The sequence below is a fragment of the Ursus arctos genome, chromosome X (genome assembly GCF_023065955.2).
Source record: "Ursus arctos isolate Adak ecotype North America chromosome X, UrsArc2.0, whole genome shotgun sequence".
In the NCBI taxonomy this organism is placed as follows: Eukaryota; Metazoa; Chordata; class Mammalia; order Carnivora; family Ursidae; genus Ursus; species Ursus arctos.
The window spans coordinates 17,637,245-17,659,047 of NC_079873.1; the positions used below are offsets into that span (position 1 = coordinate 17,637,245).

At 42.4% G+C, this 21,803-nt stretch overlaps 1 protein-coding gene across 3 annotated transcripts in view; it reads left to right on the forward strand.

Moving 5' to 3' along the window:
• Positions 1-21,803, forward strand: part of PHEX (phosphate regulating endopeptidase X-linked) — a 207,032-nt gene that overhangs the window by 51,662 nt on the left and 133,567 nt on the right. For all 3 annotated transcript variants that reach the window (XM_048213359.2, XM_057310564.1, XM_048213360.2), the window contains 5 exons: positions 4,240-4,308; positions 6,836-6,952; positions 9,693-9,776; positions 10,881-11,026; positions 19,106-19,199. In XM_048213359.2, coding sequence (XP_048069316.1) covers positions 4,240-4,308; positions 6,836-6,952; positions 9,693-9,776; positions 10,881-11,026; positions 19,106-19,199 — 510 coding nt within the window. The remainder of the gene's footprint in view (positions 1-4,239; positions 4,309-6,835; positions 6,953-9,692; positions 9,777-10,880; positions 11,027-19,105; positions 19,200-21,803) is intronic.

Consider the following 21,803-nt stretch of genomic DNA (forward strand, 5'->3'; position numbering starts at 1 on the left):
GAAGAAACCCCTATCTCAGTCCTTGTGGACCCTTCAAGTGTGCTTCCCTGCTGTTGGGGCCCTGGGTCTCCCACTCCCTCTGCCATCCTGCCATTTTCTAGGGGCAGTGACTGGTCACTCTGCCTGTGAGAAACTTGGACTTCTTTGCTGAGGAGATCTTCTTCTGGCTCTGGGAGAACTCTGTCTTAGCCCGCACTCTCCTCCCTCTATGTACTTAGACTTCTTTTTCAATCACATCCTATTTTCTTCAGTGTTTTTAGCTTTTCTAATCCTATGAACCCATGGGGGGTTAAGAAAAAGGACTCTCTTTGGGAAGGCACAGCACTGTGGCAATTCCTTTGGGTGAGCAGGTGGTACTTTTGGGTGAAGCAAAAAGGGCAGAGGTAGCTTCCTGCCAAGGACAGGCAGTCTGGTGAGCAGGGGTTGCTCAGACCCGCCCAGGGGTCCCCCGTCAAGCTGCGCTGTGGCGAGATGGCACAGGATTTGCCACAGGCTGAAACGGGAGAAAGGAAATGCAAAAATATAGGAAACAACAGAAGTTAAAGCCCCCAAACATACCTTGCTACATGTGTTTGGGGTTTTTTTTAAGTAAGGAGATAACAAGAATGAGAACTGATAAAGGACTTGAAAATATAGGGTCCTGAAAAAACGTTTGGAAGACCAGGTTGTCTGTGTTACTGAAACTGACTTAAAGTCATCATTAGTGGCCTGCTTTTGTCTGACTTTTAGCCAAGTCCATAAGAATGACAAGGAGAGACCCTCTTGGAAATGAAGTTTTTCTAATTGCTTTCTTTCCTTTTCCTAAATCATAATTTGGCAGATGTTTCTTTTTGTGTTACTGCTTTGTTTCCTAACCTGAGGTTTGTTGTAGTTAGAGAAAAAAATTCATCTTTCAGTTCAATATATCGGATTTCCTAAACACATAACTTTATTTTCTACTTGGGATGTTCAGATCATTTGTAAATACAAGGATTAAAAAACCTCCAATAACACAGTGTCCTAATGTTGGTCTCTTGAGAAAGTCTTTTGCCTCAAGAGTTTGTATGCTTCTAAAGAGATTTAGTTGTCAGACCTTATTCTGTTTGGTGTATTTAAAACATTCCCTAGAAACCATAACAATGTGGAGGTATAAAAAAGTTCCAGTAACTTTACTTGAGTCATCTAAACTTTTATAATAAGAGGATTTAACTTCATTTCATCAGAGGAAAACTTTGGCTTTCTTGATATTGTCTGTTTAGTTTCCTTTCCTATGAGACTGAAGCTCAAAAGATTGCTCCAAGTTGTCCAGATCTAGTCGAAAGCCAAAGCATCTTAATCATAATATTGTGTTTCACGATCCTTGCTTACTTAATTTTTGGAAGAAATGGTGGTAGATTGGGAGTTTTAGTAGGATGAAGCCAGGCTGGCTCATGATTTGGTTGTTTGGGGCCAATTAGAGAAGAGGGTTGAATACAACAACTTGAGGATTTTAGTAGTACATGCAGGCAAGATGGGTGTTATGACAATCTCTTTTTTTCTTCCTTGAAACAAGAGCAGTGTTTTTCTTGAATTTTTCATAATATCACTAACTCTTAACTTGGCCTTTGTAGAATTTGTTGCATATGAAGGAGATCTTCATGGAAAACTGTGATCCTATACAAATCTTATGTATTAAAAAAAGAAAATATTTGAGATTATAGTAAAATGAAGAAGAACTAGGATACATAGGTAAAAACAATGCAGAGTTGCATAAACTAATGATTCAGGCATGTAGGATCCAGTTTTTATTCAGATGCTACTAATTTTTGATTTGTTACTTAGGTTTTTTATGTTCTTAATTTGACTTAACTTTTTTCTGTGTGAATCAGATTTAAAATTAAGAAATCTGCTGTTGGGATCCGTTTTATTCGGTCTTTAGGCAGTTGCTGAAACTCAAGAAAGAACTGCCGTGGATTTAGAGAAGGTTCTGGAACTTAAAGTAATTACTTTTAAATTTACATACAATGAAATTAGCTTTTTGTAATGCACGTGTCTGTAAGTTTTTTTTTAAAACGATTTTTTATTCATTTGAGAGAGTGTGTGCGCGTGTGCGCGCGAGAGCACGAGCGAGCGGGGGCAGGGACAGAGGCGGAGGGAGAAGCAGAGTACCCGCTGAGCTGGGAGCCCAACAATGCGGGGCTCCATCCCAGGACACCGGGGCTCATAACCCCAGCTGATGGCAGATGCTTAACTGACTGAGCCACCCAGGCGCCCCTATAAGTTCTGACCAGTACATAGAGTGGTGTAATCACCACTATACTCAAGAAACACAACAGTTCCATCACCCCCCACAGAATTACCTCATGTGGCCCCTTTGTAGTCAACAACTTTCCCCATCCTTAAACACCGTTCTCTGTCCCTGTAGTTTCGCCTTTTTCAGAATGTGAGTAAAACTTGCCTGTGTTGTTCCGTGTATCAGTAGTTCATTCCTTCTTATGGCTGCCTACTGTTCCAGTGTGTATCACAGTTTGTCCATTCACCAGTTGAAGAACATTTGCTTTGTTTACAGTTTTGGGCAGTTATGAATACAGTTACATGCGGGTTTTTGTGTGAGCATTAAGTTTTTATTTCTCTTAGATAAATACGTAGGAGTGGGATTGCTGGGTCATATGTAAGTGTATGTTTAACTTTTTAAGAATCTATCAAACTGGTTTCTAAGGTGGCTCTGCCATTTTGCATTCCCACTAGCAGTGTGCAAGTAATGCAGTTTTTCTACATCCTGGACAGCTTTTAGCTTCTCAGGTTTTGTTTGTTTGTTTGTTTTTGCCATTCTAATGATATATAGTGGTGGTGTATTGTTCGTGGCTTACAGTTTCCTAATTATTAGTGCTGTCGAGCATCTTCTCATGCGCTTACTTTCCATCTTCATATCTTTGGTGAATTGTCTGTTCAGATCTTGTGCTTGCTTTTAAATTGGGTTGTTTCTTTTCTTACTGTTGCAAATTGAGGGCTCTTTATATACAAATCCCTTTTCATATATGTGATTTTCAAATATTTTGTGTCTGTCTATAGCTCGTCTTTTTATTCTCCCGACAGTGTCATTTGCAGAGCAAAATTTTTTAATGGTGATGCAGTCCAATTTCTTTTTTCTTCTATCAATTGTGATTTTGGTATCATGTCTAATAACTCTTTGTCTAGGGGTGCCTGGGTGGCTCAGTTGGGTGGCTCAGTCGGTTAAGCATCTGACTTCGGCTCAGTGTCCATCAGGCTCCCTACTCAGTGGGGAGTCTGCTTCTCCCTCTCCCTCTGTGTTCTCTCTCTCTCTCTCAAATAAATAAATAAAATCTTTTTAAAAAAATAACTCTTTGTCTAACCCTAGGTCACAAGAGTTCCCACTATGTTTTCTTCCACAAGCTTCATAGTTTTAGGTTTTACATTTAGGTCTATGATCCATTTTGAGTTAAGTTTTGTATGAGTTGTGAGGTATGAGTCAAGGTTCATTTTCTCTCTCTTTTTTTTTTCCCTGCAAGTGGATGTCCAGTTGTTGTAGCACATTCTTCAAAAACACTGTCTTTTCCCCTTTGATTGCCTTTAAGGTGCTGAAATTGTTTAATTCAAGAAATTATGCTATACTTTTCCATAATAATTCTGGTTATTTAGTTGTCTGATTATTATTTGTATTTTTATCACCTATTCTAAACTTTCCAGAGAGAATTCTAAATTTTGCAAAGATTTCTCAGAACAGAATTATCATTTGGTTCCTTTCAAATAAAAAAAAATCAATCAGTGCAGTACAGTATTTTAGGGGTACGGAGGTAGAAAATCTGGTTAATCAACTCTTTCCAGTTTGACATTTTGTAAAATATTGCAGTGAGGAGAATACTGGATCTGGTGATGGAAGACAGCAATTCTCCTCTGAGCTCTGCCTAGCCATGTTACCTTGGAAAAGCCACCTCATTTCTTTGGCTTTTGTTTCTCCACAAGAAGGGGGAAAATCAAATCATCTCTAAGACCTATTTCAACTCAGATAGCTTCGATGCTATTAAGTACTGGTAGAACCTCAAAAGGGTGAGAATCCTTGAAGCAGGGGCCAGTCTCTGAGACTTTATGTCTGTCTTTGCTGAAGTACCTATTTGCCTGTCATTCTGAGTGCTGGGAACTCTTTCTGTACTGGTGCCAGAGACTCAAACTATCACTGGGATGCAGATTCCATGATACTGGTTAAAGTGGTTGGTAAGAATTTGTATTACAATCAGAATGCTTTCTATTTCGTTTCAACAGCTGGACCAAGCAACTCTCTCCCTAGCTGTGAGGGAAGACTACCTGGATAATACCACAGAAGCCAAGTCTGTAAGTTTTACACATATTCAACACTGTGCCTTGTCAGACTGTTTTTGGGTTCATAAATTGTTCTAAAATCCCTGACTCTTTACTGGAAACAAACAGTGTGACTGTTTGATGACCATGTTGCCAATGCAGGAAGTGGAGGCCTTTGATTCAGTCAGACAAATGGCACTTCCGTTCTTCGGGAAGTCTGGGCATCAAGGCTCAGGGCCCTCCTGATCGAGCTGGGGAGGCAGCACACCTGAATGAAGTAACCAAGAAATGAGTTTGCAGCCTTTCCTCAGAACTGTAGAGAGCTCACTGTGCATTGCAGAAGTAAAGTGTGGGGATTTGACTGGGTTGACATAGTCAATGGTTCTCAAATTGTATGGGTTAAGAATCATCTGGGAACCTCCTGTTAAATGTCAATTCTTGGGCCACAGCCCACGAGAGGCCGATGTAGGAGACTTGAAGTGGGGCCCAGGAATCTGTTTTCTTAACAGATGCCATGGGTTAATGCAAGGTTAATGAGAACCAGATGGGTTCAGTTCCGATAGACTTCTTGGGTTGGCTGGGAAACCTAATAGTTTCATGGAGATTGGAGTAAAGCTGCTTCATTCCTGACACTTTCAATTCATTTTGGAAACATGGTTGATCTTCTGAAGGAGCCTCAGACCCGGGGACCCTTGACTAGGAAGTTCACTGGTTTCTGGGCCAGCCTAAGAATGTAGGAACTTAGACTGGAAAGTGTTGAGTCATAATGGAAGTCCCTGCTCCTTTGCTGATACTAAACCTTATATCTAGAAGGTTCCAGAGGGCAGGAAGCTAGGTAAGATCTTAGGCAACTTGCTGGGTGAGGACACTCATCGAAGAAGGTTGGCATGTTTGTCTTGTTCAAAGTGGATAGAATGAACTTTCGCCAATCTGCGGGTACCCACCTTTCTGTTGGGGTCACCACCCTATCAACAACCAGGCTTGAACCCCCCCCCCCCAATCCTCCACAACCAATCAGTCAAGTCCTGTGGATTCTACTTTCAAAATCTCTGTTCCGTCTGGTCCTTCTTCTCTGTCTTTACTGGCCTAGGTCAGATCCTTGTTAACTCTAGCCTTGACGACAAGTAACCTTTCACTATTACCTCCTCCCCTTCATTTCATTGCCTCCTTAGCACCACTGGATAAGTTCTCTTCTCAGAGTATAGCTCCCAGCATGCTTTTGCTCACACACTAGGCTCTGAATTCCCAGGGCCTCTCCGTGACATGATCCCAGAGCGCTTTTGCTGCCTCATTAACTTTTGTTTTTCTCCCAACAAAGGCAGCTTGCACACCTCACAGGAGGACTCTTCACTGCTCCCAAACGTGTCTCCTTCAAGTGGTCTGCGCTCATTTCTCCAGGCTGGAATTCTTCTCTACTTTTTGAGTTTCCAAACACTTAGCTGCTTTGTTAAGGAACTGATTTTGGTCTCTCTAATGTTACAGTTAGTAATTACATGTTTATCTCCCTCACTGGATTACACATTGAGACCTGGACTCATGCATTATGAAATTTTTTATCTGTAGCCCCCATAAGCACGGAATGCCTAGCAAGACATCCTATACATGTATTGATTGAATAAATAATTTCTTAAATTGAACTGGGAGTTAGAAAGCATTGTTTCTAGTTAACACTTTTTGCAAAGCTTGCTTACTGATTAACAAATATTTATTAAGGCCCTGCTATATGCCAAGCAGTGTATAGATCTTGCGGTCATAAGCATAGCAAGAAGAGCATATAGAACCAAGACATAAGGAAATCTTAGTCCCATAACACAACTGTGCGATAATTTAATATATGGTGTATTGATTCCTCACAAATATATCTGAAGGGAGAGGTTACCCTCAACAAGATTCCCACGGTTCCCAGACAGTAAGGTCCCTCTCCATATGAGTAGCCTGAAAATGGGTTTATGAACATGCAGGGAGGAAACTCTGTATTTTCTATTTGCTGGGTTTCTCTTTGTCATTCCTCTCTTCTTTCTTTTCTCCCTGAGTAGTGAGGAGAACTTTGTAAAATCCGTACAAAACTGAAGAGACATAGGGCTGCAGTCACTGGTCTTTTATTGCTTAGTATGAAGGTGGGTAAATTGAGCTGGAAGAGAATAAATCAGTTTCCACCAGTCTTCATGGATCATGCCTCCTGCTTCTAGCAACCATTCTTTCCCATTATTTTATTAAAACTTCACTTGCCTGGAAAGAGGAGTCTGACCTTTAACTTTCTATTCTGGGCTCATTTGGTGATATTTCAGGTACCTATAATATCATTGGTTGCCAGAGGATTAGTTCTCTTGATCCTTGGTATCTCTGTCTCTCGTGGAAACAGTACCCCAGTAGCTGCACTCTTCTTTCTCCCAAAGTCGTTGGTGGATGGTTGGTCTTGCCTCACACCTGTACCATACTTTGAGTAGAGAATGAAGTTGAAGAGCATTTACTTCCGCCTGCTGTTTTTGCTCTTCTCTGTCCCTGAAACGTACTTTCTGATAGGCTATTGTCTGGTCACTTGCTTCTTTATCTCTTATAGTATCGGGATGCCCTTTACAAGTTCATGGTGGATACGGCTGTACTTTTGGGAGCTAATATCTCCCGAGCGGAGCATGACATGAAGTCAGTGCTTAGATTGGAAATTAAGATAGCTGAGGTAAGTCTTAATGTAAAATCCCTTTCTTTTCTTTTCTTTATTTTAAAAGAAGTATACCATGAGTGAAAATATATATAAACATGGCATCCTGTGGCATTATCCTTTGGGTCCAAGGTAGAACTAATAGCATCTCCTCCGGGAAGTAACAGGAAGAAGAACCATGACAGAAAGAAGAGCTCTTCTTCCCTTCTGCCTCCCTGCCTGAAGCCCAAGGTCCATATGCTGCCCAGCTGTGGCCAGAGAACAGCATCAGGGAGATGCTCTGACTATGGTTTCCTAAGACTTCTGTGTGGTTCCTATAGAAGAATAGTTAGTTAATAAATCCATATTGATTTGGCTTGAATAGAAGGTTATTTTTCATTTAGTTTACTCTTTATACCAGTCCCACTCATTGTCAGTCTGACTAAGATTGGGGCTTTGGGAAGTCTGTCCATCCGTCCTGGATACTGGATATACAGTTTGATGTAGAAAGCGTATAGGACATGCTGGTAAGCATTTTTTAGCTGCCATTCTGTTGCTACCTTGTCCCTAACCCTGCTTTTCATTCTTTTCTTGCCCCACTTAAATGTCATTGTGTCACATGGCTGTGTTCTTTATAAGTTACCTTAAGTTCAGTCTCAGGGTAGAGGTCTGAGAACACACTTGAGGGAGAATAATGAGAAGTCCTCACTGGCTCGCTTTGTTCAGAATATAACTTCTTTTGTAGAAGAACCAAAGTATAAAATCCCTGTACATTCTAGGACCAGAGGGAACAAATGTGAAATCTGCTTGTGGGGATATCTTGTAGTGGGGAAAAAATGATACTTTTATCAAGAAAGTCTTGCATATGGGTTGGTAGTCTTTCATAACAGAAGTTGGTAAAAATCCTTAGTTGCATGTGAGTCCAGGTGTTGCTTGGTTTTCTGTTTGGCAAAGTGGTGGTAATGTGTTGAGGTATGGCATAGGGATGATCGATAGGGTCGGGAGGAATTAGTTTCTCTCAGCTGCAGTGATGTACATGCATTCCTCTCTCCAAACTCTTACTTGCAGAGCAGAAAGTTCATTCATGCATGTCACCTTTGAAGACTGTGTGAACACTGCTGCAGATGTTCTGGAGTCAAAGAGTGGGCCTCTAAGCCATGTCTAGAGGCCATCTGGATTCCCTTCCCAGGCAAATAGGAGACCCAGAGCTCTAATTTGGACTGAAGCTCTGATACAGCGGGGGAAGGCCTTGTCCTGAGCCAGGGATTTGGACCAAAAAGGGAACTAAAAACAGCTGGGCTGAGGCAAGACTGGGAATTGTTGAGAGGCTAAATGAAGTGACAAATCCATGGGGTGGGGGGAAGTAGTTGGCAGAGAGCTGAAAACAGCTCTGAGGCCAAAGGGCTTCAGTCCGGGGCTGTGAGCCCTAGTAGAGGGAGGGAGGAGTGTGGACATTCTCCGAGGCGGTGATTCAAATAGAGCCAGGAAGCTGTTTGTAAGATTCATGAACTCTTTCCTGTGGAGGGTGAAGGGGGAGAAGCTGAGGGCACTGAAGCATTTAGAAAAGAGGGGACAGATGTCTGTCACTCAGCCTGGTGTGGTTTTTGTCTTAAAAGAATCTGTGGTGCATGGATTTTTGGCCAGCCGGTAACTCTCACCTCCATCTTTTATACCCCTAGGTCATTCAGAATTAGTGGAACACATAGTACTAGTGAAACTTCTGAAGCTAGAGAGACAAGACAACCTAGCCAAGCACAAATAGGTCCTTGTTAATACAGCCATGGAAGTGTACATTTAACCAACACCAGCTAGAGAGAAGTGTTCACAAAGGGAGGGCATGTTGATGGAGTGGCCCTTGTGAATGGAACCAAGTAGAGTTTGATTGGAAAGGCTTGACAGAGAAAATGAATCTTGGGCCAAGTCTTGAATCCTAGTTCAAACTAGGAAGTTTAATGCAAGGGATTCAGAGGATGAAAGGCCTTAAAAGCACAGTGTGATTTAGGGGTATGGGGAGCTACTTCCTGTCCATGGAAGTGATTAAGATGGCCCTTGAGGAAGATAATCATTGCTGCTTTTCTTAGATTCAACATAGCTTAGATTTGATGTTGGCACAATGGCCAAGAGCATGAGTATTGGGAATAGAAAGAGTATGAAGAGTCAAGGTTGGAGATGTAGACTTGGAAATATATGTTTGAGTGGTAACTGAACTCATTCCCTGAGCATTGGTGACGGTGGTTGTGGGGGGTGGTCTCCAGGCCAGAGAAAGCAGAGGGAAGAGGGGAGGGGATGTAATGAGCTCTTGACAGAATGATCACAGATGGCAGTGGTATCCAGATAGTCTCTAGTGCTCTTTAGTGAAAATGTGCCCCAAGGGATGAGGGCTGGCCTGTGGTTCATGAGCTATCCAGGTCATTATCTGGATACCACAGGTGAAGGTGAGACGTTTGTCTCAGTTGCCTAATGTCAGTTTGGCTGTCAACCTGAGCCAGTAATCGGCTTTTGTCCATCCACATTAGAGGTGAGGAAGGGATTTGGGAAGTTACTTTTGGACTGAGGGCAGTGTTTCACACTGAACGGGACAGGAAAGATTCTTTTTATTATCTTAATCTTAATTTTGCCTAAAGTGATGTCTTTTTTCCCTCTCTCTCCCAAGTTGAGCACTGCGCCACAATCTTGAAAAGCTTTACGATGCTTGGCAGATGTTTCGGCACATACAGAAAGTAGTCATGCATCAAGAAATGGTTCATTTGAAAAAATAACCAAAGTCTGTTTCCAACAGATAATGATTCCACATGAAAACCGAACCAGTGAGGCCATGTACAACAAAATGAACATTTCCCAGCTGACTGCTATGATTCCCCAGGTTGGTGAAAATGATCTAGGAAATGTTATCTTAGCTGGTCATTTTACAAGCAATTGTACATCATCTGTGTGTGAATTTTTGCCTTTGTAAAACCTACTATCAGTCTTACTGGTTATCATCATGTTTGTCAGTCACCACATAAAATATCCCCTGTCTGTGCATTAGGATGCTTTCTCCTGTACGGAACAGAAAACCTTTCCAAGAGTGGCTTAAAAACTTAAAGCCCATTTTCTTACATGACAGAAGTCTAGATGTAGGTGGCTGTTGGTGTTGCTTTTGCTGTTGAACAGTGTTGTCAAAGACCCACGTTTGTTCTTTCCACTCCACTCTCCTTAGGGTGTTGCCTTTTTGACTTCCTGTTTGATGGCTCAGGGTTGTAAGGTGGCTACTGTAGCTCCACATATCACATCTGCCGTCAGCAGGAAGAAAGGGGAAGGGCCAATGATAGTCTTTCACCAGGAAAAAATACCAAAGCCTTTCCATCATATTCCCAGATGTATTCCCTTTATGTCTCAAGTAGGATTGGGGCCAGTGGCCATCCCTGCCTTCTGGGGAGGCTGCAAATGAGTAACTAGTTTTCCATTTCAAAAGTGGATGCAGGCAAGGGAGGAAAAAAAGAGAAATAGGCTGAAAATGATTTTTGGGGTAGCCAATGAAAAACGCCAAGAGAGTGATGCACTGAAGAGGGGAAACATATTACTTTTTGTTGCTCCTATTTCCCCCTGCATAAGTAAAGCTGCCCCAGAGGGGAGACCAGTAGTGTAGCCTGGCCCGGGGCATCTGTGTGTATCCGTGAGTGAATGAGTGCAGTGAGCTGGGGGATGGGGGTGGGGTGTGAGGGCAAGCGTGAGAGGGAGAGAAGTGGGGGGAGGGGAAAGAATGGAGGATGGGGAGCTGAGGAGGGAAGGAGCATGCTGTCCGCCTCCGGTGGGTCTGGGCAGCATGTGACCAGTCGTTTCTTTTCTAGATTTGAGCAGTTACATCTCTAACTATTTGGTCAGAAATTACAGGCAGTGGAGTATGTTCGGCCAGCTCTGTTTCCTTTCCCCTTGCTTGCTGCCCAGCAGATGTTCCCTCACTCTGTGTTTGTCTCTCTCTCCTCAGTTTGACTGGCTGGGCTACATCAAGAAGGTCATCGATGTCAGACTCTACCCCGACCTGAAAGACATTGGCCCCTCAGAGAACGTGGTCGTCCGTGTCCCGCAGTACTTTAAGGATTTGTTTAGGATATTAGGCTCTGAGAGGAAGAAGTAAGAGCTTTCTTGTGTATTTTACTATGACTTTTGTTTTTCCTTTTAAATTATAAGGCCTTCCCTCTCACATCCTTGGAGTACTGTTGTTAAAGAAAGTTACCGCAAAAGAGTCTTAGGGAAAATCGTGGTGCCCTTTGTGACAAACTGGCCAAAATCATCATCTGGTGTCATTTACTTGCTATGATAGCAGCAGATGCACAATGTTTTTGCCCCTTATTTCTGGCCTTTCTCCATATGTTTCTCTCTGAAAGCCTCAGTTGTTTCCTACTTTTAGGAACTAGCCATATAATGATGTTATTTTCTGAGATTTCTATATGAACATCTCTTTTTTTCCAGTTCATTCTTGGTCCTTTGCTGCCTTTTCTTTTTTTCTTCCTGGTTTCTTTTTAGCCAGTAAGTCACTGTTGCAGTATAGTGAAGTACCTGTGTTGGTTAAGAGTAATTTGAGAGCCATAGAAAAATTGCACTGATGAAACAACTTCAGGAACTGTCTGGTTTTTCTTATTTTATATATATTTTTAAAGATTTTATCTATTTATTTGAGAGAGAGAGCGCGCGCAAGCCGGGCAGGGGGTCAGTGGTGAGGAGCAGAGGGAGAGGGACAAGCCGACTTTTTATTTATTTGAGAAAGAGAGTGAGGGAGAGAGAGGGAAAGAAGGAGAGCAGGATCGGAGAGAGCAGGGCAGAGGGAGAAGCAGACTCCCTGCTGAGCAGGGAGCCCCAGTGTGGGGCACAGTCCAGGGACTCCAGGATCATGACCTGAGCCGAACAGCAGACACTCAGCTGACTGAGTCACCCAGGCGCCCCATATTTTTTTTCATATTTTAAAGAATGTTTTAGAATTTGTTGCTTTGATACTTTAGCACTACAGACAAGAATATCCTAAAAATGCCCATGACAGAGAATTTTACATCTTCATGAAGCCATTCAGATTTGACTACAGAAAATGAAGCACAGCAAGGTCAAGCAGCTTTACAAAGGCAGTTTACTAAACTAGTTGCCTGACCACAATTAAAAATCATATTTTCTTATTTGGACTTACGGCTGTCTTGCCGGGAGTTATGTTAAAAAAAAAAAAAGAAAAAAGAAAGGCACCTGCAGAAATCCTGGAAATAAAATTTAGCATCCATCCCTACCTATGGAAACACTTAAACACCTTTGAAGAGCTGCGTTTCCTTTTAAGATGATATTTTATGATAAAAGCAGTATGTGTTCATTGAGGAAAGCATACAGAAAAGGGAGAGAAGAAATAATAAATTTACTTAAAATTCTGCCATTTAGAGATAAGCAGTGATTCTATAAAAATTTTCTAAGTGAAAATTGGATCTAGAGGTAGGTTAGTGGATGTGGGGGGTAGAGCCTTGCTCTTCAAAGTGTGCTCTGTGCCAATATTACACTCTATGGTAACTAACTAGAATTTAAATAAAAAACTGAAAAAAACTAAGTGTGCTCCATGGACCAGTAATGCCAACGGCATTACCTCAGGACCTTGGTAAAAATACTGATTCCAAGGCCCCTCCTCCGTAGAGGCCAAAACAGTAGTTCTGGGGTGAGGCCCTGGAATCTGAATTTTAACAAGCACCCCAGAAGACTCTTTCCGTTAGTGCTTTTGGGGGAATCACTGGGTTTGAAGACTTATTCATGTTAATCACCATTATGGCTACCAGTTACCTTTGATCTTTAAAAAAAAACTGTTGTTCGCACTTTATAGATGAGGAAGCTGAGGTAAAGTGACTTCTGCAGGACATACCTTGAAGAGGGGGTGGAGCTGAGATTCTGAACTCGGTCACCCTCATTTCTACATCCTGTCTCTGGCACACATGTCCCTGTATAGAAAAGGGACCCTTGGTAGATGCTTCACTGCTAGTTTTGGAGATAGTCCGTTCCCTGGCATTTCCAGGGTTACAAAGCCATCCTGGGTTGGTGTCAGCCAACTTGACTGCTTGACTGCTGCTTCCCCTCTTCTGTCATGCCCCCTGCCGGCCTGGCGGTATTAGGCTTTTCTTTCAGAGCGAGTGGCTGTGGGGGCGGTGGTACTACCTCGCTAGCAGGCCGTGGTGCATGGCACAAAATGAGAGCAACGAGACCCCCGCAGGGGTGGCACCAGAGGCTGCACTAGCCCTTGCAGTTCAAGGGAGTAGGTGGCCAGGGCAGGGCCATTTGGAGGCCCAAGCTGGAGGCTGCCTGTGGGGAAAAGGAGTTGGCGTTTAAGGTGGAAAGGGGGTGAAGATGCACTGATGTGCTGGGTCCCTCACATTATGCCTGTCTCTTCCTAACTCCATGTTGAGTGATCCCACGTGAACAGTTTGAAATGGGAATATTCACACCATGGAAATTTACAAATGCTACAAATCAAGTTTTGTGGTTTTTTTTTCTTGGAAAGCCAGTTGTGAAACATTGACTAGCACATCTCTGGTTGAGATATGCTGCAGATGTCCCTCCCTTTCTGTCCTCCCCTCAGCTCACCCCCCACTCCTGACTTGCAGATGCCTCAGACAACCATCTAATTTGGTCTGAGGAGCAAAATGGGAGGAGGGGAGAGGCTGAGGAAGTATGGGATTAGGGAGATTTCGCTTGGGGTCTTCTTCCAGGCAAGGCCTGGCCTCATGGAGATCACCTGCATCAGTACTTTTTTTTTTTTTAAAGCAGGCTGGCTGAAAGCAAACCCTCGGAGATTTTTCCAAGCCTCTGTGATCTTTTCTGTCTTCAGTTTTATTTTAATATAAAGCAAGCACACTGTCCATTAAAGTGAGAGGATTCTCGTTGCACATATGCTCCTAGAGGCTTACCTGGAAAATGTGCTGTTATGTGGACCTCTTACAGGGCTTAGTGCTGCTGAGGGTGATCTGGGGCCTTGTTGTTCAGAGTATGACCCATGGAGACCAGTATAGGCCTGGCCTGAGAGCTTGTTAGAAATGCAGAAATCAGGCCCCGCTCCAGACCTACTTAATCATAATCTGTAATTTGAAGGATCCTCGGGGGGTTCGTATACACACTAAAGTTTAAGAAGCACTGATCTGGGGGCGCCTGGGTGGCACAGAGGTTAAGCGTCTGCCTTCGGCTCAGGGCGTGATCCCGGTGTTGTGGGATCGGGTCCCACATCAGGCTCCTCTGCTACAAGCCTGCTTCTTTGTCCCCCACTCCCCCTGCTTGTGTTCCCTCTCTCGCTGGCTGTCTCTATCTCTGTCAAATAAATAAATAAAATCTTTAAAAAAAAAAAAAGAAGCACTGATCTGCGATTTGGAAATTCCTAGTTTAGCTTTGTGTGCAGAAAGAGAAGATAGAGCTTTCCTAGACCAGCGGTTCTCAAACCTGACAAGCGTCAGCACTCCATGAAGGGCTTGTTAAAATAGCCTGCTGGGTCCCATCCCACAGTTCTGATTGATGAGATCGGGGTGAGGCCTAGGAATTTTCTAACAAGTTCTCAGGCGATGCTGAAGCTGCTGGTCCGGGATACACTTTGGGAAGCACTGCCTTAGGTGTACCTTTGAGCAGTCTCTAGGATTTAGGAAGATCTCTTTGGCTTTGAAAACCTTTGAGAAGAACCTGTTTGGCTTTCCTCAGTAGTTTTTTTTTTTTTTTTTTAAGATTTTATTTATTTATTTGACAGAGAGACAGCCAGCAAGAGAGGGAACACAAGCAGGGGGAGCAGGAGAGGATGAAGTAGGCTCCCACCAGAGCAGGGAGCCCGATGCGGGACTTGATCCCAGGGCCCTGGGATCATGACCTGAGCCGAAGGCAGGCACTTAACGACTGAGCCACCCAGGGCCCCTTTCCTCAGTAGTTTGACTTAGAGGAGCCTATGCAAGCTCTGGGATCTGAAGACCAGATGTTAGTTCTGGATTTGCCACATACTTGCAAGTCCCTTGAACTCTAACCTTTGTTTTCTTCATCTGATAATGAGAATAATAATAACCATCCCATCACATTGTCATGAGGATCAGAAAAGGCACTTAATGAGCTCTTGAATGCAAACAAATGGAAGCTGTCACTAATTGACAAGGGGCAGCAAGGACGTCTTTAAAAAAAAAAAAAATCTTCCCAGTCAGAGGCTTTGGGAAATGATTTCATGTTGCTCTTTTAATTGTGGGTTCTCTCCCGAGATGTTTTGCTTTCCTCTGCTTTATTTATTGCCATTTGGGGAAATTACCATACTGCTGAAAATGCTTTTTGGAAAAAAGAAGATATTATGTGTTATTTTCAAGGACTGTTGCTGAATAGGATTTTTGTTTTGGTTTTTGATATATCTGAGCATGAAGTGGCAGTGATTCACTCATTACGGTCAGATCTGTTTCTGGCGTGGTAATATTAGCACTCCAAAGCTGGGCTCCCCAGCGTTCTGTCTGTATATTTATAACCCACTGGAGCAGCTCATCAGTGCCATTGTCTTGAGGTGCGAGCTTCCCTGCGTGCCCTCTTCCGGCTCTCAGAGGGCTTGTTCTACTATCGTCTTAGTAATGCCTTGCCCATGATGGCCTCACACACTATTCTTTCTTTGTATCTGCAGATTTCTGCAAAGCGTTTGGGGTCTTTTGACTGGCCAGAAAATCTTTGCTGAATTAGAGGCATTATAATTTATCACCATGTAGCATGGGGAAAAGCACAGAGCCTTTAGAGTTAGACCCACTTCCATCTGGTCTAGCCTCCATCGCTTATTACACTGGTTCTCCAACTTGTTTGCACATTGGACTTAGCTGAGGGAAATTTAAAAGCAGTATTTATGCTGGATCCCACCCTAGAGATTCTGATGTGATTGCTGTGGAGTGGCCTGGGCATTTATCTGGACTTTTTAAAGTCCTCAAGTGATCCTACCAAGTTGAGATGCACTGACTACGTGGTCATGAGGAGTTACTTAATGGTTCTGGGTCTCAAGTTTCTTTATATGTGAGACTGGCCAGTAACACCTCTCCTGTAGTGGGGGTGCCCACACTTTTCCGACCCCAGTGCACTTGCACCACCTTGCCTCTTCCATCAACCACCACCAACCACCACCATCAGCCCCATCCTAACAACTTCCCCAGGGAGTCTGGCTTATCCCTGTGCCCTTGAGGGAATACCTTTTGAACTCCTGGAAGCGTATCTGCTGGCCATGGACCATGTTCTAATGTGCACCTGTGCCTCCACCACAGCTCTCTAACCTAAGAAGCCATATTTTATGGTTGAAGAACATACAGACCTTGCGTTAAGGTCAGGCTCACCTCCTCTGACTCTCTAGACACTGGGCCCTGATAGCTACCTGCATTGTTTTCTCTGTGGCTGAACTTTCTGCCTATCTCTGTGGGTGATGACCCTGCTCACCATCTTCTCCAATACATAAGCTATTCCTTTTTTTTTTTTTTAAGATTTTATTTGTCAGAGAGGGAAAGAGAGAGAGCGCAAGCAGGGGGAGCAGCGGGCAGAGGGAGAAGCAGGCTTCCTGCTGAGCTAGGAGCCCGTTGCAGGACTCGATCCCAGGACCCTGGGATCATGACCTGAGCTGAAGGCAGATGCTTAACCAACTGAGCCACCGAGGTGTTCCCTACATAAGCCATTCCTAATTAGCTTGTCCAGAGTTTATATTCCTGACTCACACCCCTAAGCTTTCCATTCTTTAGGCCTAGCTCCATCCCTGTTCCTCTCATGAGACTGAATCTTATCCCTCAGTCTGGGGTATGTGCTCTTTCTGGTGAAGTGTCTGGCATGTGCTTTTGGGTGCTAGGGTCCACCAAGTCGTTATTTACACACTTACCTTATTTTCCCTGCTCAGCTCAAAGCTCCAGGAGATCAAGGACTTTATCTTTCTCACCTTTCCATCTCCCTGGCACCTAGAACTAGTAGCACGTATCCGTGTGGTCAGGATGTGCTGAATGAGTGAAAGAAAGTACTTACAATATACATCCTTTCATGTACTTAAAATGTATTTCTTCAAGTAAAAAACCCAATTATATGAGCAAGTGGAAACCTGAAGTTCTGTGCGCCCCAACAAGACTGTAAGCTCTCTGAACGTAGGTGCTGGACTCCTATTTCTTTACAGTACTTAGGGCATCTGTAATGATGGTTGGCCAACAGGAAGCGCTCAGTGAGCACTTCTTGCTCAAGAGTAGAAATGTGAACTGAGAAGATCCAAAGAAATGACCTACAACTACATATTTATTATAGTAGCGTGAAAAGAGGACTGGACTTCACTGCTGAGTGGTGGTTTCTGAGGGGAAGTGTGCGTACCTCAGCATGGTCCACTGGGTCTGAGAAGAAAATTATAGAATTTTTATATATCTTTATTTTTTTCCACTGAAAAGAGAATTAGGCTTGGTCGAGTCCTATATAGATGGTCACAGACCCTTCATTGGATCTGTATGGCACACATGGAGCGGGGGCACTGTCACCCTCACTGGTTTGTTTTAAATTGGTGCATTGAGAAAAATAATCTTAAGGCATTTACTATATACCTGTAGATTAATGAATTGTATTAAGTGGCTTAACCCCCACAGAATGGACAAGTGGCTTAAAAAATTATTGTAGAGAGGCGCCTGGGTGGCACAGCGGTTAAGCGTCTGCCTTCGGCTCAGGGCATGATCCCGGAGTCCTGGGATCGAGCCCCACGTCAGGCTCCTCCGCTATGAGCCTGCTTCTTCCTCTCCCACTCCCCCTGCTTGTGTTCCCTCTCTCGCTGGCTGTCTCTATCTCTGTCAAGTAAATAAATAAAACCTTTAAAAAAATTATTGTAGAGAAACAGAAATTGAAGCTATTACTAATAATGTAAGAACAAAGTGAACATCAGGAAAATGGCAGAAGTGAGCCTTCTGCCAGTCTAGTATGCTATCTTGGTTAGCCAGATTTCAAGGTAAAAAACAATGGTGTTCTAACCAGATCTGACAAGGATATGTTCAAAATGTTTTGAAAGAGTTAGGAGCATTCTATGAAATGTGGATTTGTATCCACCGTTACTGTTGTAGTAACCCAGTCCTATGTGGATAATGTGTCTTGAAGAATTAACTAATAGTGTTTGAACTTTTGAAAATATCTTTATTTCATTTTATCTTTTGAAACTCCTCTTTCTGTATTTGTTAAAAGCATTCCTAATATGTTAGTACATTAGTAGATCTCTGTATAAGTTAAAATAGCTGTATGAATACTGGGTGAATATACTGGAATGTATTTAATTGCTGAGAGTGCACATCCACTGGGTTAGAGTGCCATGCAAATGAGAGTTGGTTGTTCTTAATGGGCCAGATACCATCATCATGTCACATGGATCTTACATGGCTGAATGACCCAAGAGCCATCTCAGGAATGTGTGTTATTAGTCACCATGGTAATGGCACAACTGGGAGGAGATGGGTCATTAAAAATTCATCACCGCTATTGAGTTAGAAATTAGATCACACATCCTTCTGAGGTCAGAGCATCTTTTGCTTATAGAAAAAGGCAACAATTAACAAAATGTAATGGATTTTTAAAAATATCCATTAAGGGCACTACATGGGTATATGGGCTTACTCATATGTTTGGAAGTTAATGACAACAAATCTGGAATTTACTCTTTATTAAGGGTTTTGTTAGGTTTATTTTAACCTCACGGTAAACCTATAAGGTAGGGATCATCCTCGTTGTATGACAAGAAAAGATAAAATCAGCAAGCTTAAGTGACAAGCTCACGCTCATGTAAGTATAGAACCAAGATGCAAATCTAGATAATTGATATTGGCCAGTATATTGCTGTTTGTTCCCAAAAGTAAGAATTCATTTGCATTTTATGACGTCACGTAATAATTGCCAGGTATGGACAGTTTCTAGACATAAAGAGCTAGGCAGCAGTGGATTCCATGCCCTGAGAGGGAAAGCAAAATGTTGATGCTGAGGCCTCGGGCTGGAATCTTCATTTCATCTCTCTGTATTAAGTGGTGAAAAGCAAACCAGTTTTGGTTGAGCTTATTGACATTGTATCATCTTATGTCATTTCTCAAGTGCAAGTTCTACAGTTTTGTATGAGCAAGAGGTCCCTGCATGGAACTTGGCCAGCAGTTTTCCCCAAGGTGTTCTGCAGAGTATCAGGTATCAACCTAATTGTAATAAATGTGCATTTCTCTCTGGTGACAGGACCATTGCCAACTATTTGGTGTGGAGGATGGTTTATTCCAGAATTCCAAACCTTAGCCGGCGCTTTCAGTATAGGTGGCTCGAATTCTCGCGGGTAAGTTTGAAGACGATTGCAGTGTTACATTACTGGATAACTTTACATGCCGGCACAGTCTGTATATTAACTAATCCAATAAGAATCATCTTTAGGGGTGGGACAGAGGGAGTTTTGCAGCCCAAACTCTACTTTATTTATTTATTTATTTATTTATTTATTTATATCAAGTGAAACCTTATGTACTGTAAACTACACTCAAGCTATACTTTGACGAGGCCATATAAAGATATTTGGGGCAATATTTGGGACTATCATATTGTTTTCACTCCCTCTTATCAACTTATTCCCGTTTACCCCAATGGTTTTAATTGGGTCACTGTAATTACAGTTTTAATGTATCTTAGTGATCTATTTTTTCTTAAAGATTTTATTTATTTATATGACAGAGAGAGAGACAGCCAGCGAGAGAGGGAACACAAGCAGGGGGAGTGGGAGAGGAAGAAGCAGGCTTCCAGCGGAGGAGCCCGATGTGGGACTCGATCTCAGGACTCTGGGATCACGCCCTGAGCCGAAGGCAGACACTTAACGACTGAGCCAACCAGGCCCCCCCTTAGTGATCTATTTTTGTAACTCTTTTTCATTTTCAGTTTTCTAAATATTAAAAATATGCATAGGGGCGCCTGGGTGGCACAGCGGTTAAGCGTCTGCCATCGGCTCAGGGCGTGATCCTGGCGTTCTGGGATCGAGCCCCACATCGGGCTTCTCCGCTATGAGCCTGCTTCTTCCTCTCCCACTCCCCCTGCTTGTGTTCCCTCTCTCGCTGGCTGTCTCTATCTCTGTCAAGTAAATAAATAAATAAATCTTTAAAAAAAATAAAAAAATAAAAATATGCATAATATACATTTTAGATGGTAAAGTTTCATCTTTAATTTAAGGATAGAATTTTGTCTTTAACTTTATCTTGACTTTCATTCAGTCTTTGAGTTTATCCTAATTCTGCTAGACTGAAGAGGCCTAAATTTAGTCTCCCCGGGGAACCTGGCTCAATTATTGCCTGAAACACTTTGCTTCTTTCCCCCTCACCTGGTTCTTTGATTTTTACTTCACTCCCTCATTCACACAGGTGTTATTTTGCCTTTGTTTCACAAGCTTTTGTCTGAGTAATTTTCCCATTAATAAGGGCCTAATGATTATCTGGGTTTTTTTTTTCATTTTAAATATTTTGTGACTTTTAAAAGGTATTTTAAATTTATTTTTCTCTCAATTAGAAGTGAATGACAAATTTTATAACAGTGCTTTTATTTAACAGTTGTTTCGGTTATTAGAGAAACAGGGGAGTACAGGAGTTTTTGGTGGGTCATTACTATGGAGCAGTAAGAGTTATTTTGGATACATTTTGGCTCTCAAAGTCACTGGATTATTGAGTTTTATAGAGAACACTATAAAGCAGCTATATTTATTGAGGTCATATCAAAGGGTTAGGTTACAAAATAAGTGGATTATATATATATATATAAACACATACATATAACATGTATATATATGTATGTACATATATAAGTATATATTTATATTTACATATATGTATGTGTATTTTTAACTCCTGCGGATCACATAAAAGATAGTACCCAGCTGCTTTTCAGCCCTACTGTGAAGAGAATAAGAGAGAATGGTGTAAGAAGTAGTGTGTGAAAATTGGAGAGTTAGGTATGAGGGGATGTTTCTTGAGTGTAAAGTGCTAAATATAACATTGAATTGCCAAAGATAGCTGTAGGATCTCTTTCCCTAGAGATTTAAAAAATACATTGATTCCTTCTGTCTGTGAGGGGTTGTGTTGCCAGAAAGCAGGGGAAGGAAGAAGAGATGAATCTCAGCATTAACCCCGTGTGTGCTGTGCCAGCAGCCTGGGTCTACTGTGGTGCACGTGGCGCCTTCACTGTGCTCAGCGCCTCCCTGCCTTGCTGCTTGCCTTTGGTTTGCATTTTGAGCGCTGAACTTCCATCCTCCAAGGGCATTTTAAACACTGTTTATTTCTTTGCTTTCATCACAAGAATAAACCTTTGAGCCTTCCAAGTCCTGCTTTGGAACCTTACTTGTTTGTAAATGTTTTCTTGTAATGGCTTAATTGGGACAGATGGGAAAAACATTTTCATCCATTTTTTACTTGGTTATGGGTGTGTCCTTTGCTACGATATGACGTAAATATTCTTCTTGGTTGTTCATGGTGGGCCATGTTGTCTTTGAACTTGTGAATGTACTACCCAGAGCAAGGAAACCCTCTTCGGGCAGCAACTTTGATTACCCATTGATACTAGACCTTTCCTAGTGAAACTTTAGTTCCCAATGGATATTAAATGCTATCTAGACACTTGTATGGGACAGCATCCACACATTTCCCTGCTAACTGCAGAAAAGCTGTGCCATTGTCCTAATCCTTCATTTAATGGAGAAAATTGAAAGGAAACGATAAATATATTATTTTCTGCCATCAGAATATTCTCATTCAGTTTTAAGTCTAACTAGGAAGAATCAGAATTTATTTCTTCATCTGATTTCACTGTCAACTCTACCATTGGACACATGTATATGGGTTGGGGTGTGCCATGTTTTGTAGCCTGTTTTCTCCAGGTGGTGTGATTTTTTTTTTTTCAGCTATAGGTT